The sequence below is a fragment of the Spermophilus citellus genome (genome assembly GCF_964194105.1).
Source record: "Spermophilus citellus genome assembly, chromosome: 5".
In the NCBI taxonomy this organism is placed as follows: Eukaryota; Metazoa; Chordata; class Mammalia; order Rodentia; family Sciuridae; genus Spermophilus; species Spermophilus citellus.
Window position 1 is genome coordinate 43,533,521 of NC_138186.1, and position 14,608 is coordinate 43,548,128.

The window sequence follows — 14,608 nt, forward strand, 5'->3', positions numbered from 1 at the left end:
ATTTTGTTACTTATAATAAGTGCAACCTAACTAATTGTATTTCTAGGTATAATGGAGGAAAAGGAGTGCTGATACTTCATCAGCCCTCTTTTGTTTTATTACCTGCTAATATTTCAGAGCCATGGTATGCTGATGCTGGTTTACAAGTCTTACAGCAGATTCATGTCCAGCTAACAAGACCTAAACGTGCTATTGGAGTCATAATTGTTGGTGTCTTAGCACTGGTCTCATTTATTGCCTCAACTGTCTCTGCATCTCTGACATTGTCTCAGAATATTCAGCATGCAAAATTTCTTAATAATTTAGCTCAAAATACTTCCAAGGCTCTGCGTAATCAAGTAAATATTGATGAAAAGATTGAGACTAAATTAAACGCTTTAGAGGCGACTGTTATAAACATTGGTAATGAACTTTCAGCCTTAAAATTTAAGGAAAGGCTTAAATGCCATGCTAATTATAAGTATGTATGTGTTACAGCTGCCAAGTACAATGCTTCTCTCTGGGATTGGGAGAAGGTTAAAAACCATTTATTAGGTATTTGGCAAAATAGTAATAATAGCTTGGATATTCTGGAACTTCATCACCATATCCAAGACATTCAGAATAATAGAGCTGATTTTTCAGATCCTTCTTCTTTGGCTAACCAAATATTGAAGGAGTTAAATGGATTCAACCCTGGAAATATTCTTAAACACTCCGCTTGGTACATTATTGGATTATTCTCTTTGCTGTTAATTTTCTTTTGTATTGTAACTATAGGATGGCGAGTCCTCCAATCAAGAATCCGGGGACTCCAGAGAGTGAACCGCCGCCTCATTGTTAAGAAAAGAAAGGGGAAATATGTGGGGAGCCATTCTGACACGTGACTGGGTGACTCCCGTTAAGGGCCTGAGGCGCTCTGGCTGTGTCGGAGCTTTCCCGACCCTTTCCTGATGAGAGAGCCCATCCATGTGGGGGTGTGCGTGACCACTGACCCCGGAGACCCAATCACTGACCCTGACCTTGGAGTGCAGCCCCCCCTCAACCTTCATTGGATGGAATTCTCCCCTGAATCTCTTGTCCCCCAAATAAAAGGCTACTCCCCGGCGTGTTCGCTCTCTCTCTCTCCTGCTAGCCCAGAGTAATCCTCGCTGCCCTGCTGGGCAGCTGGAGGCGGGAACCAGGGAGGCGAGCCGTCTCGGACCTAGCAATGTAAAATAAGGTACTGGTTTGTGTGTTTTATTTTGATCTCTTCTAACTAACTTAATGCCTAGAACCTCATTAATGAAACCACTGCGCAGGGCGCGTGGTAGAACTAGGTGTGTCATAGGCTATGCCATCTCTGTTTGTGAAAATACACTCTAGGATGCTTGCACAATGATGAAATTGCTTAACAATATACTTTTTTATTGGTGTATTAAAATTATACATAATAGTGGTATACATTATACCACAATTATATATGTTCATAACTTGATCAATCTCATTACCCTCGATCTCCCCTTTCCCTCTGCTCCTCCTTTCTCCTGATTCTCTTGCTCTACTGGTCTCTCTTCTATTGTTATTTTGTTTTTAACTTAGTTCATTATACTTATATATGAAAGCAGGACTCTTGTGGAATGCCTGCAAATGGACAGAGCATATTTCGGTAGATTTTGTTCCTTGTACTTCCCCATGTCCTCCCCTCCTTCCTTCCTCTCAATCCCCCTTTTCTACTCTTTTAATCTCCCCTTCTATTTTCATGACATTCCTTTTTATTCTGTTTATTTTCCTCTTGCACATATGAAAGAAAACTTTCACTCCTTGATTTTCTGAGTCTGGTTTATTTCATTTGGCATGATATTCTCCAGTTCTATCCATTTATTAACAAATAACATCATTCTTCTTTATGCCCGAGTAAATGTCAATTATGTATACATAGCACATTTTGTGTCCATTCATCTGTTGACACACACCTAGGCTGGTTCTTTAACTTGGCTATTGTGAATTGTGCTGATATAAACATTGATATGCATGTTTCAATACAGAATGATGTTTTTAGTTCTTTTGGATAAATTCCAAGGAGTCAGAAAGTTGGTTCATATGTTGGTGCTATTCCTAGTCTTTTGAGGAATTTTCATAACTGACTTCCAAAGTGGTTGTTGGTAATTTGTAGTCCCATCAACATTTTAAGTGTATCTTCCCCCAGCCTCTGCATCCTTTCCAGCATTTATTGTTATTCATATCCTTGATGACTGCCATTCTTACTGGCATGAGATGAAATCTCAGTGCAGTTTTGATTTGTATTTTTCTGATATATATATATATATATATATATATATATATATATATATATATATACACACACACACACACACACACACACACACACACACACACACATATAAAATATATGTATACATACATATGTAATATATATATTGTCAAATACACATACATATATTTGTTGCCATTTGTATTTCTTCTCTTGAGAAATATCTGTTTATTCTTTTGCTCATTTATTGACTGGGATATTTTATTTTCTACTTTCAAGTGTTTTGAGTTCTTTTTTTTTTCATTTTATTTTTTTATTGATTATTTAAAGCATTACATAGTTCATGATATATCATTTTTCATACATTTGACTCAAATTGTGTATTGAACTCCCATTTTCACCCCAAATACAGATTGCAGAATCACATCTGTTACATATTCACATTTTTTATATATTCTGGATTTTAATCCCCTGTCAGAACAGTATCTTGCAAAGGTTTTCTCCCATCCCATATATTCTCTTTATACTTTTAATTTTTTCTTTTGCTGTGCAAAATCTTTTTGATTTTATGGCTCTTGTTCATCCTTGTTTTTTATTTCTTGAGCTTTAGGTGTATTATTCAGGAAGCTGAGGCCTCAGCCAGCATGTTGGAGTGTTGACCTGTTTTCTTCTAGTAGTTGCAGTGCTTCTGTTCTAATTTCTAGGTCTTTAATCCACTTTCATTTGATTTTTGTGCAGGGTGAAAGTTCGAGAACTAGTGTCATTCTTCCACATGTGGATATCCTCTGGATTTAACTTCTGCCTTACTCAGTGTAGTCATAACTCTTCCCCTCCTTCATGGGTGGCCATGAAAATATGCAACCCTCTGGATTATCTATCCTTACTTGTGACTTGTTTCTCTGGGAGACAATGAAACCCTTAGATTCCTTTCTTGTAACAAATCCTGGTCTGTCTGTGTTGAGACTATCATTAGTTAATAAACTTTTGGGGGCAGGGCAGGAATTGGACCTCACTCAGAATGGAGGATCAGAGCTAAATCTGATTTACATTTTTGGCACAATTTGGGTTTTTCCCTTAGGCTTCCATATAGGAGCCTCAAATTATTTTCCTTCCTTTTTACAAAACAGGGTAAGTTGTAGAATGGTATTAAATTTATATTTCTCTCTGATGGCCCTGATTCTCCATCAGAGGGTTTGTATTGATGCCATGCTTGGCAGCAGAAGAAAATAAGGTGCTTTTTTAGGAGGGCATTTGTGGGTTAAACTTGACCCAGTTTTTCAGTATGCAGGCTAGTGGTGAACTTGGCATAACTGTTGAGATCAAAGCTCCCATCTGAATATGAGAAAACAGAACTCAGGCACCTATGCCAGAGAAACTGTCCACTTTGTTAGGGACGTCTCCCTAATGAGCTTCTGATGGTCAGAAAACTCATGTGTCATTTCCCATTTTCTCCTGAATCTATTGCTGCATCAACAGCTAGAATGAAAGTGTCTCTGTTTGCTACATGTCAAAGACCCTGGAGGATCTAGACTTGGTGGCATTTACTGGTCTCCTCCTAGCCACTGTAAAACTTCTAAGTGTGATACCCTAAATCACCCTCTATTAAGCAAGATCCAAGAGGTCTGTGCAAGGCCAGAGTCATTAGGGGTAAAGGCTGCAATAAAGAGCTTACACTTGCTGTGGGCCAAAGAAATCTCCAGAGCTTGAGGAGGATGTCTAGTGATTGTAGAATGTTTAATGCCTTTTACCAGAGGAAAAAGGAAGAGGTCAATGGAAAGACCCAGGCTTTCCCTTAGGAACCATTTCATGTAAAATGTCCTTCTCTCAATGTGGGGGTGTGGGGGTGGAGAATGAACAGATAGAGAGGAAAGTGTAGTAGACTCATACAGAGGCATATATGTCATTGGGACATTTGCTTAGCACTGCCTAATCGATTGGTCACCACAGGATACCCAGAAGGCTGTCAGGAGATGGGATCAGGGGAGAAGCTTCTGAGATTCACCAGGAAGTGGCCTCCTGGCCAGAATCTTTCAGCTGCTTCCCTCCTTTGCTCAATTCTTCTCATCCAAAGGTAAACCATGGTTAAGGAGCCACTATCTACTAGCACCAGACATGCTCCAAGCCAGGATAGGAGGGTAGGAACTGGCCTTTGCAGAGCCCAACATGCCTGACCCACCAGGAAGGTGAATAGGAACCATACAAAGCCATGAAACCTTTCACCTGAGTTTTAAGATTGGCAGGTTGTACTGATTGCATTTAAAGGCTGATAGGTACCCCAAATTGTCCTCCAGAAAAAAAAAAAGATACAGAAAGATGCACCTCAGAAAGACATAAGTTATGGAGGAGCTTACCTCAGTGATGATCTCGGATGAGTTCCCAAGCTGATACTGGTCTTGGAGATCAGGACCTGGTCCTTGTTCCCTAGTGTTGAAGATTAAACATGTGAGAAATGCTGAGGCAAGCATAGAAAACAAGTTTTATTTAAGAAAGTGGTAGAGACAGACTTCTTTGAAGAGGAGGGACCCCAGAGGTTGATGTCCACAAGGGAGGGTATGCCTTGTCCTTTAATAGATCCCAGAACCCTTTGTTAAAAATAAATTTTATTTATACATGGAGACAATATCTTCATTTTGTTTATTTATTTTTATGTGGTGCTGAGGATCAAACCCAGTGACTTAACATGTGGGAGGCAAGTGTTCTACCACTGAGCTACAACCTCAGAGTTATAATCCCCAGAACCCTTTTTAATTATTACTTTCTCTTTCTTCTCCATGCATGTGCCTAAGAGCAGGGACATGGAGGTTAATTGTTAGCAACCCAGAGTGCCCAGGAGCAGGACCACAGAGATTAACAATGCATTGTCCTTTCTTTGATGACCAGTGATAACCAATCCTCATCCTCTCTCAACCCACCCCCTCATACCTACACCGGCTGCCTGATCTTCATCCCCGCCTCAGTTTGTTGAGGAATGTGGCATTTTCCATTCCCTCAGGCCAGGCAGGGTTACACAGGCAGATTGCTTTTTGGCAAAGAAAGCATGTGGAAGCATGGGAAGAAGATTACCTTTACATAGGGAAGAGGGGTGGGAAGGAAAGGGAGGGAGAAAGGGAATTGCATGGATGGTGGAAGGAGACCCTCACTGTTATACAAAATACATGTATGAAGATGTGAGAAAAAAAAAAGAATAGCATTACCCTAGATTAGGTAGAGAGAAGTGATGGGAGGGGAGGGGAGGGGAGAGGGGATAGGAAGGATAGTAGAATGAAACAGACATTAGTATTACTGTGTGCATATATGTGACTGCATGATCAATGTGATTCTGCAACCTGTACACTCAGAAAAATGAGAAATTATATCCCATCTGATTCAAATGTAAAAAAGAAAGAAAGAAAGAAAGAAAGAAAGAAAGAAAGAAAGAAAGAAAGAAAGCATGTGGAGGGCCAGCACAGAGGGCCCATTTAATAGAATTACTCTCTTAACCTTGTGTTCATACCATCCTCCTCTATTTGTCTCCTTCCATTACTTCCCCACTTCTTACAACTAGAGGATCAAATCCTTTCGCTTTTCACTAAAAAAAAAAAAAAAATTAGAATTTAAGGAAGAACTGCATCATAATCCCATCACATATCCATGCCTGAAAACTGTCTCTTCCATCTTCCCACCAGTGATGATGAAGCCAGAATTAGACAGGCTGTCATAGGTAAACCGAGTCAGGTCGGGTCAAGGAGGCCAATTTTGAGTGAGTCTGGGAAGTTGGAGACTGTCCCCTGAGGAATCTTATCAAGAACCTGCCCCTGCTCCAACCTGTTGCCAAGGTAAACTGTCCCATGAATTTCCCCTCCCTACAGGGAGCTATAAGGTTGTTACTATGTCCTTGTCTACTCCATCCTGCCCTTCCCCCTTCAGCCCACCCATTTCCCACCTTTTGGCCCTCCTACCAGCATTCCTGGGCCTAGTCACCTATTCGGGAAGGAGAAAGATAAGGGAGGAAGGCAGGAGCAAAAAGGAAGCCTAGGACATATAAAAAGGGCAGAATACCTTGTTTCTTGGGATACCATGATCCCCTTCTTCCTCGTGGGAGAAGTCTATGTTATCCTTTTTAAATAAACCCTGCTTCATATGCTTGCCTCAGCCTGCTTCTCTAATGTTCAAACTTCAACATGTGGGGAAGCAGAACTCTGATAACCAGCTGTATCCATGATGGAAGTCTGTTGCTCTTGCTGTCTGAGGCCACCTCTGCACTTGGAAACAAGATTGTCCCTTCCTCCCCTGCATCATCACTTCCACACAAGGTCACAATGGTTCCTGCCTTCAATCATACTGCAATATCCCCCATTAAAACCAATACAACTGAACTCAGCATAAAAAACAAAAGCCCTCCATAGAAATCCACCACCTGATCTTATGTCTCCCTCCACTTAGTGCCCTATTTCTCTGATACATATTATAGAATGATGTCTGAGTCCCTTCTCTCATATTGTCTATTTAAACATTGAAATTTTTCCCTAGTGAAACATGGAAAACATTTGAAAGGTCAAATGCTTCCATAAGTCTAGGTATAAAGACAAATAACCTCAATCTTCCATGCAGTCCTATTTCTTGATCCTCAGAGGCAGCCTGCTTTACTTCTTTCACCTGTTGCTTTTACTGCTACCTCCATACCAATAAATAAAATTATAATAGGGGTCCTTCTCTAAGCACCAAAAAATCAAATAACCCAGTCAATAAATGGGCCAAGGACCTGAATAGACACCTCTCAGAAGAGGATACATTTCTGTGACTGAGCACCTCAGCACCCAGCCAGGGAGTGTGACTCAGTCACAAGTAAGGTTGGTCTCCCACAAATCAGTTGGGAGCTCTCTACAGTTTACTCAGAGTATCAGTCCTCAAAGTGTAATCTGTGGAACCCTGGAGGTGCTCAGATTATTGCACAATCTCCATATGATCAAAGATATTTTTATAATGTCACTAAAACATTATTTATATCAAAATAAACCTTGGCAAAATGGAAGCTAAGATACCAGTGTTTGATAGTAGTTAATGTAATTTTGAGCACCTTTTAACTGCAAAAAGGAAAACATGCAAAAAGGAAAACATTCACTGAAACATGTCCTGGTTGAAGTGTTAAAAATCATGAACTTTATTAAATCTCCATTCCAGAGTCCACATTTCAAAAATGCTTATTTGACAGAATGGGAAGTACACATAAAGCACATCTGCTACATTTAAAAGTAGGGTGTTTGTGTCAACAAAAGCCATTTGGTGAATTGTACCTGCCCCATTTTTTTGTAATACCAATCCTGTGTAAAAGAATAATTGATAGAGAAACTACTCCATAGACTTTAATATTTGGCCAACATTCTAAAAACAATGAACTCAACCTGTCCCTTTGAGATAATCCACTGACACCTATATATTCAATGATAAAATACATGCTTTCAAGAGAAAATCAGAATCTGTGAGAAGCTGATTCACCACTATTAACTTGACAGACTCCCAAGTACCTATAGCACTTTCTTCTGAAATCTGTAGTAATACCAACATATGAGCTCTTGATTATTTGCACTTACATGTGTTAACACTAGAGGTCTATATAACTTGGATAAACAGTGCATGACTTTCAAAAATATCACACATTAGCACAAGATTCATTCAATAAGCATGGTACACCCACAGACTTTAATGCAACAGAATATGAACTCTTCAATGATAATGTTTCAGGATTCATATGGCAAAGAACTTTTAGGAAGCTAACACTTGTTTCATTTTAATGAAGTATCAAACACAAATAGCCATTGTTATTGAAAATGTTATTAAAAACATTCTTCCTAGATATTTCTCTGAGGCTGCATTTTTTTCATTTCAACCAAAATCACAGGTTAAATACAGAAGATATTTTAAAATCAACTTTAAAATCAGCAGTTTTCTAATGAGAAGAAGGACTTTCAAAACTGTAGACAGTAAAATGATCCAGTCTTCCAATTAAACCTTTTTGTGAAAAATTATTTATCTTTGAAATTATTATTTCTGTTAACATGAAATTAGTTATTAATACTCTGAAGGAATAAATATCTTTAAAATGGAATTAATTTCTAATATGGCAAATATTGATAGACATAGTCCACATAAACACGATTACCTCTGGAGTGCACACTACACTTTAACAGCCTATGAAGATTCTGAAACCAAAACGTTTCAGAGGACTATTTACTCGCTGAGGCACGAATCAGGGGGACTGTATGACTTAGAGCGACTGGTATAAAAGGGTGTTTGGGGCAAAGTCTTAGGTCCCCATTAATGGCTCTCAGGGGGCCTGGGATGAGGACTCAGAGCACTGGGGATTCCCCTTCTCCCTAGTTGCACTTATCCTTCTCCCAACCTGGGCCAGGTATTCTGCAAGAGAGACTGCCTATGCGGCCCCAGTTCTCACTTCCTTTCGGTGTCGGGCTCCTAGAGAAGCCAATCACCTTCTCCATGGTTTAGTTTTAAAGTTCCCACCCACCGGCCTGGACTTAGAATCCACTTAGCTGCAGGATGGGAGTGATGGAGCCCCGAACCCTGCTCCTGCTGCTCTTGGGATACCTGGACCTGACAGAGACCTGGGCGGGTGCGAGCAGGATCGGGAGGGAAATGGTCTCTTGAGCCAGAGGAGCAACAGGATCGCTTGTCCTGTGAGCTTGCGGGACCCCGAGGAAGCCTAGGACATCGCGTCCATGCCAGTATTGACCCAGACTCTCCCCGGCGTGGCGCGACTCTTCCTGACCCTTCTCCCGGCCCCTCAGCCCCTCCCTCCAGCATCCCACCGCCATCTTAGACCCTGGAGGCCGCTCCTCTCCGCCCGGTGTAGTCAACCTGGGACCTGGGTTGGATGCCCTGAGAAGGATCGCACAGGTCTGAGCCACTCCCGCCCCCAGGCTCCCACTCCTTGAGGTATTTCGACACCTCGGTGTCCCGGCCCTGCCACGGGGAGCCCCGCTTCGTCTCCGTGGGCTACGTGGACGACACGCAGTTCGTGCGCGTGGACAGAGACGCCGAGAATCCCAGGGAGGAGCCGCGGGCGCGGTGGATAGAGCAGGAGGGATCGGATTATTGGGTTAGGAACACACAGAAAGCCAAGAACGCCGCACAGATTGAACGAGTGAACTTGAATAACCTGCGCTGCCACTACGACCAGAGCGAGGGCGGTGAGTGTCCCCAGGACCATGTTGGAGGTCGCGACCCCTCATGTCCCTCACGGTCGGTTCTCAGTCGTCCGGATTCCCTGGGCTACGGTTTATTCCAAGGCGGCGGGACCCGCGGAGACCCTTAGAAAGCGCCGGAGGGGACTGAGACAGGGTTTCCTTTACAGTTTTTTTTTTTTTTTTGGGGGGGGGACCTGCGAGGTGGGCAGGGTGGGGACTGGGCTGATCGCTGAATGAGGGGACAGACTCTCACACATTCCAGAGCTCTTAGGGCTGCGACGTGGGGCCAGATGGGCGCCTCCTCCGAGGCTATGCGGTGAGCCTGTGATGGCAAGGATTACATCACCCTGAGTGAGGACCTGCGCTCCTGGACTGCAGCAGATGCTGCAGCTCAGATCAACCTGCGCAAGTGGGAGGCGGCTGGTGATGCAGAGCGCCACAAGGCCTACCTGGAGGGCGCCTGTGTGGAGTGGCTCCAGGTATGAGGGGCTGCGGGACACCTGCGCGATCTCCTGGAGATTTCTTCCCCCACTTCCTAAGGAGTGGAGGAAAATGGCACCCACTCTTCCCTCTTGTCCAGAGAAAAGTGAGTGGGCCTGGATTCCCAGGTGCTGTACTAGAGAGGAACTGAAGCCTGCTTTCTCTGAGGACTTGTAGGGAATCTGGTCTCTCCCTGACTGGTGGGACAATAAATAACTGACCACAATTCCCTGGCAGCAGTCTTGGCACCGGGGACACACTGTCTGGTCTGTTCCTGCATAGTGTCTTTGGAAGTATGACTCCAGATCTTCCACATCTCTCAGTCTCCATGCAGATCAGAACCTTAAGTCCCGGTCAGACACCAGAAGTGTCTTACACTGGTTTGTCTCAGTCTGATTCTAGACCTTAAAAAAAAAAAAAAAAAAAAAAAAAAAGGAGATTTTACCAGATGCTTGAATCAGTGGCCTAGGAGTATGTAATGCAAAAATGTTTAAATTTCCATATTCTTCCTCTCAGACCCCCCCTCCCCAAAGACACATGTGACTCACCACCCTAGCCCTTAAGGACACATCACTCTGAGGTGTTGGGCTCTTAGCTTCTACCCTAAGAAGATCACTCTGAACTGGCAATGAGGTGGAGAGGACCAGACCCAGGACATGGAACTTGTGGAGGCCAGGCCTGCAGGGGATGGAAACTTCCAGAAATGGGCAGCTGTGGAGGTAAAAACCTGCTGGAGAGAAGCAGAGATACACATGCCATGTGCATCATGAGGAGCTGCCTGAGCCCCTCATCCTGAGATGGGGTAAGGAGGGGGTGAGGGCCCAGAGCCTGTTGTCAGGAAAGCAGGAGGCTTTCTGGAGACCCTCAATAGGGGGAGGACTGAGAGCTGGTGGTCAGGCTCCTCACCTAACTTCCCTTCCCTTCCCAGAGCCACCCTTTCAGCTCACCATCCCTATCATGGGGATTGTTACTGGCCTGGTCCTCCTTGGAGCTGTGGTTGCTTGTGTCTTATGGAAGAAGAAAAACACAGGTAGGAAAAGTGCAGGGCTGAATTTTTTTGTCCTAGTATGGTTTTGAGTACCTGGTAGAAAGTGTGCCTACCTTGTTAATTGGAAGTGATATTTACACATGTACTTACCCAGCCTAGATCCTTTTATATTTTTAAAGTTCTTAGAAAATAAAAGACAGTTTTATCCCCCTGGTTTTTGTGGTGATGGGGACCTGATTCCCAGCATTTAGAGGCCAGGGGAACTTCCCTGCTGAGCGCAGACCTCCAAGAGAGCTGTTGGCTCCATCTATCACTTCTCCTTTCTTCTGATGATCCTTCCCTACATCTGCAGTCACAGTTCTGGACACTTATCCAGTGTCCAGGACTACGGGGCACCTCTCAGACCTGTTTCCCACTTGTTTTCTCACTTGATATCTCCTTTCCGCAGAAGTGAAAAAAGGCACCTATGCTTCAGCTGCCTTAAGTATGATGAACAGTGATCCTTGAGACCTTTGGGGTAGTGTAGAGAGGAGCCATAGCAGAGCTGATCCATCCCATAATTCCACTAGCCACATCTCCTCTGGACTCTGACTAGGTTTTGTTTTTATTTTGCTCTGGCAATGACAGTGTACAGGGCTCTAATGTGTCCCTCACCATTTAAAAAGTAAGACTTTGGAGGGCCTGAAGAGACAGAGGAGTTGGCACCTGAGAGTATAGGGTGTATAGGGACTCTCTGGATTTTTGACATTCTGAGTGTTTAATGGGTTTTTCAGTATGTTTCCACTTACAGTGACTGATATGAACTTGTTCGTATTACTTTCTTTTGCAGTGTAAGAGAGCTGCCTCTGTACAACTGAGCGATACAAAATTTGTTCCGTTTTCTTGCTGCTCCCTACAGTGACTTCAAGAGGTCCTGACTTCTCCTTTAGCAGCTGGCACCTAACTATACCTAAAGTCTGTATTCCTATCATAATAGTGTGAGAAAATGGGGAAACCAGCCCATTCCTGTGCATCAAGACCCCTACCCATACTGTCCTGTTCTCTTCCTCAGTCAACTTTCCTATGTAGCAGATATGGGGCTGGGATGTCTCCATTCCTTATTTAGCTTTATGTTGCCATGAGCGGCTGCTACCTTTGCTATTGAAAAACAGAATATGGATATTGGTTTGTATTTCAAATTTGTGTCATGAAATATAGTTGATGGGTTAACTAAAAGAAAGGAGTAGAGTTGGGGTTGTAGCTCAGTGGTAGAGTTCTTGCCTACCATGTATGAGGCACTGGGTGTGATTGATTCGCAGCACCACATAAAAATAAATTAATTAAATTAAATTTAAAATGGAAAGGAATATTCCTAAAATTTCAGAGAGAAAATAAAGCTAAAACCTTCCAGCATTCATCTGTTTGCTGTGCTGAGTCTGCTATAGGTGGGGACAGGAGAAGATTGAAAGGAGCTCCGAGGGGACAAGGTGGCACCCAGTCAGTCTGTGCTCAGTCCATCCTGGGCTTTGATGTGGTCACTCCTCAGCTGCATCATCTTCCCTGCTTCTTAGTCCTGTCCCTTCAGTCAATAGCTGATGATCCCCCCAGGACCTGTGATGACAGTAACTCAGATATCACCAGGGCTGGTCCTGCCTCCAGGACTCTGGACAGGGAGGGCATCATGTGGGTTAGCATTGGCTGAGACCTGAGTCTGGCCTTCTGCCCCTACCTTTTTTCATTTCTCAATTTCTATAGAGAATTATCCCTGTTTTTGTTGGTAAGTATGAGTTCTGGTCTCATTCTCCTCTGGGTGTATCTCACCTTTGACAGCAGCAGAAATCCTTTTTTCTATCATTGTCTCACAAAAACCAGTGCAATTTCCTGGATTGTATTTTCCATCATTCCTCCAGTATTTTTAAAGGGATCAGATTATGGGAAGAGAGGAAAGCTCTCATGACTCTCATCTTAGATAAATTCCTCTTAGGGTTCCATCTTCACTACTCAGCAGTTTTACTGCTCTGAGCTCTACTAATCCTAGCACTTGCTCCATTACAATTCCTAGATGGATAGAGTCTCATAGAGGTTTCTGTTTAGTTGGAAAATATGACTCATTAGTCAAGGATCATATTTCCTGAAGAAAAGAATGTACTTGAGTCCTGTGGAGTGCAGGGGGGGGGGGGGCTGGTGTAGAGAGAGGGAGGGCAGCACTTGTGAGAAAGACCCAAATGCCTGAGACATCAGTGTGAGAAGCCCTTGTGTTGCAGATGCCACAGCAGCATTTGTTATGAAACTCCATTAATAAAGAAAGTGTCTCTAGAATGGGAAGGGCTGACACTGATCATTCATTCAGCTCTCATTTGTTGGATAATGACACATATTTTGTATCCAGGATACATTGGGGAACTGAAAACAAGCCAAAAGTGCCAACCTTGTGAAGCCTGTGTCTATAGGAAAGAGGAAGAGGATACATTCAAAGCACAGTAAATAAGGACAGTGTTTATGTTAGGTGGTAAATGCTGCAGGGCAGGTGTCAGAGTGGAAGTATGTGGAAAGAGAAGATGGCTTTTTTACTGTGGTGCTCAGCATGGGGCTTACTAGCTAGGTGATCTTTGAGGAAAGTTTTGAAGGACATGAAAACTTTTGTTATGTGGATGTTTTGGAGGAAGATCTTACTAGGAAGGAGGAAGCTGCAGTACAAATGCATCAGGACAGGGTTGTGTGTGTGTGTGTGTTCTGGGGAGAGCAAGGATCTGGGTTGCCCTGAGCAGAGTCAGAGAAGAAGTACAGCCAGAAGCACAGCCAGTCACTTAAGATCTGGAGGTTGACGGAAGGAATCTTGCATTGAGTGAGGCAGTTTGGAGCAAAGACAGAGATGGTGCATCTTTTCAAAATATCACTCCAACTACTGAGCTGAGAACTGAGTTGAGACTGGAAGATTAGCAAGGCGGCAGGGAAACTGTGGGGACCCAGTCAGTCCTATGCTGGAGATATCATCACCTCACCTGGAGTATAAGCAGGGGAAATTGTGGAAGTGATTGAAGGCTGCACATTTTTGAAGATGGAAGATGGACTTTACAGCACTTCCTAACGAACTTAACTGGAGTGTGAGAAAGAGGAAATAAGAAGAACACCAAAAATTTGTGACACTGTAATTAGAAAGATAAGAGTTGAGCTGAGGTGTTCAAACTGCTATACCAATAGCTGATGATCAGACTGTTCTCAGCAGACCCAAGGACTTGATGTAAATATGCATCTTTTGCTTGATTGGTGTCAGTCTGGGGCAAGGTGTGGTAGAGGTGTCCTTGCTCACTCTCACTTTCTATATGTGTCTTGTTGTGTGTTGGTAACAAACATTTCAAAGTCCAGGGCTAGTGCTCTTAGTACACTTTGAACTAGCATTACTCTAGACAGAATAGTATTTCAGCATCTTCCCTGGTGTTAGATCTACAGCAGGAAGGTATCAGTAATTTATGCTGATTCCATTTTCAGTAATGTAGTTTTAAGGCCACTTCATACACTTAAATCAGTGGAAAAAAAGAAGACATAAAATGGAAGACTCACCCAAAAGTACAGAAGTAAGAGAACAATTCCTTATCTCAATATATTAATGTGGGCAGAAATTCATGTAGAAAATTGGCTCTTATTCCAAAGAATTTGTCCAATCTGGAAAAAGCTTTGATATTTCTTACATTCAAGGTATATTCCTGTGTCAGTTTTCTGTCAGTGTAACCTAATACCTCAGATAAT

At 43.0% G+C, this 14,608-nt stretch overlaps 1 protein-coding gene and 1 long non-coding RNA gene across 7 annotated transcripts in view; both read left to right on the forward strand.

The window, feature by feature from the left end:
• Nucleotides 1-8,757: 8,757 nt before the first annotated feature.
• Nucleotides 8,758-14,608, forward strand: part of LOC308648830 (patr class I histocompatibility antigen, A-126 alpha chain-like) — a 365,404-nt gene continuing 359,553 nt past the window's right edge. For all 6 annotated transcript variants that reach the window (XM_081293888.1, XM_081293892.1, XM_081293890.1 and 3 more), the window contains exon 1: nt 8,758-8,840. In XM_081293888.1, coding sequence (XP_081150014.1) covers nt 8,768-8,840 — 73 coding nt within the window. In that variant the 5' untranslated portion in view covers nt 8,758-8,767. The remainder of the gene's footprint in view (nt 8,841-14,608) is intronic.
• LOC308648850 lies at nt 10,574-12,997 on the forward strand. The gene is made up of 3 exons (XR_014021922.1): nt 10,574-10,696; nt 10,823-10,924; nt 11,712-12,997. It is a non-coding gene; the product is annotated as an uncharacterized lncRNA (long non-coding RNA).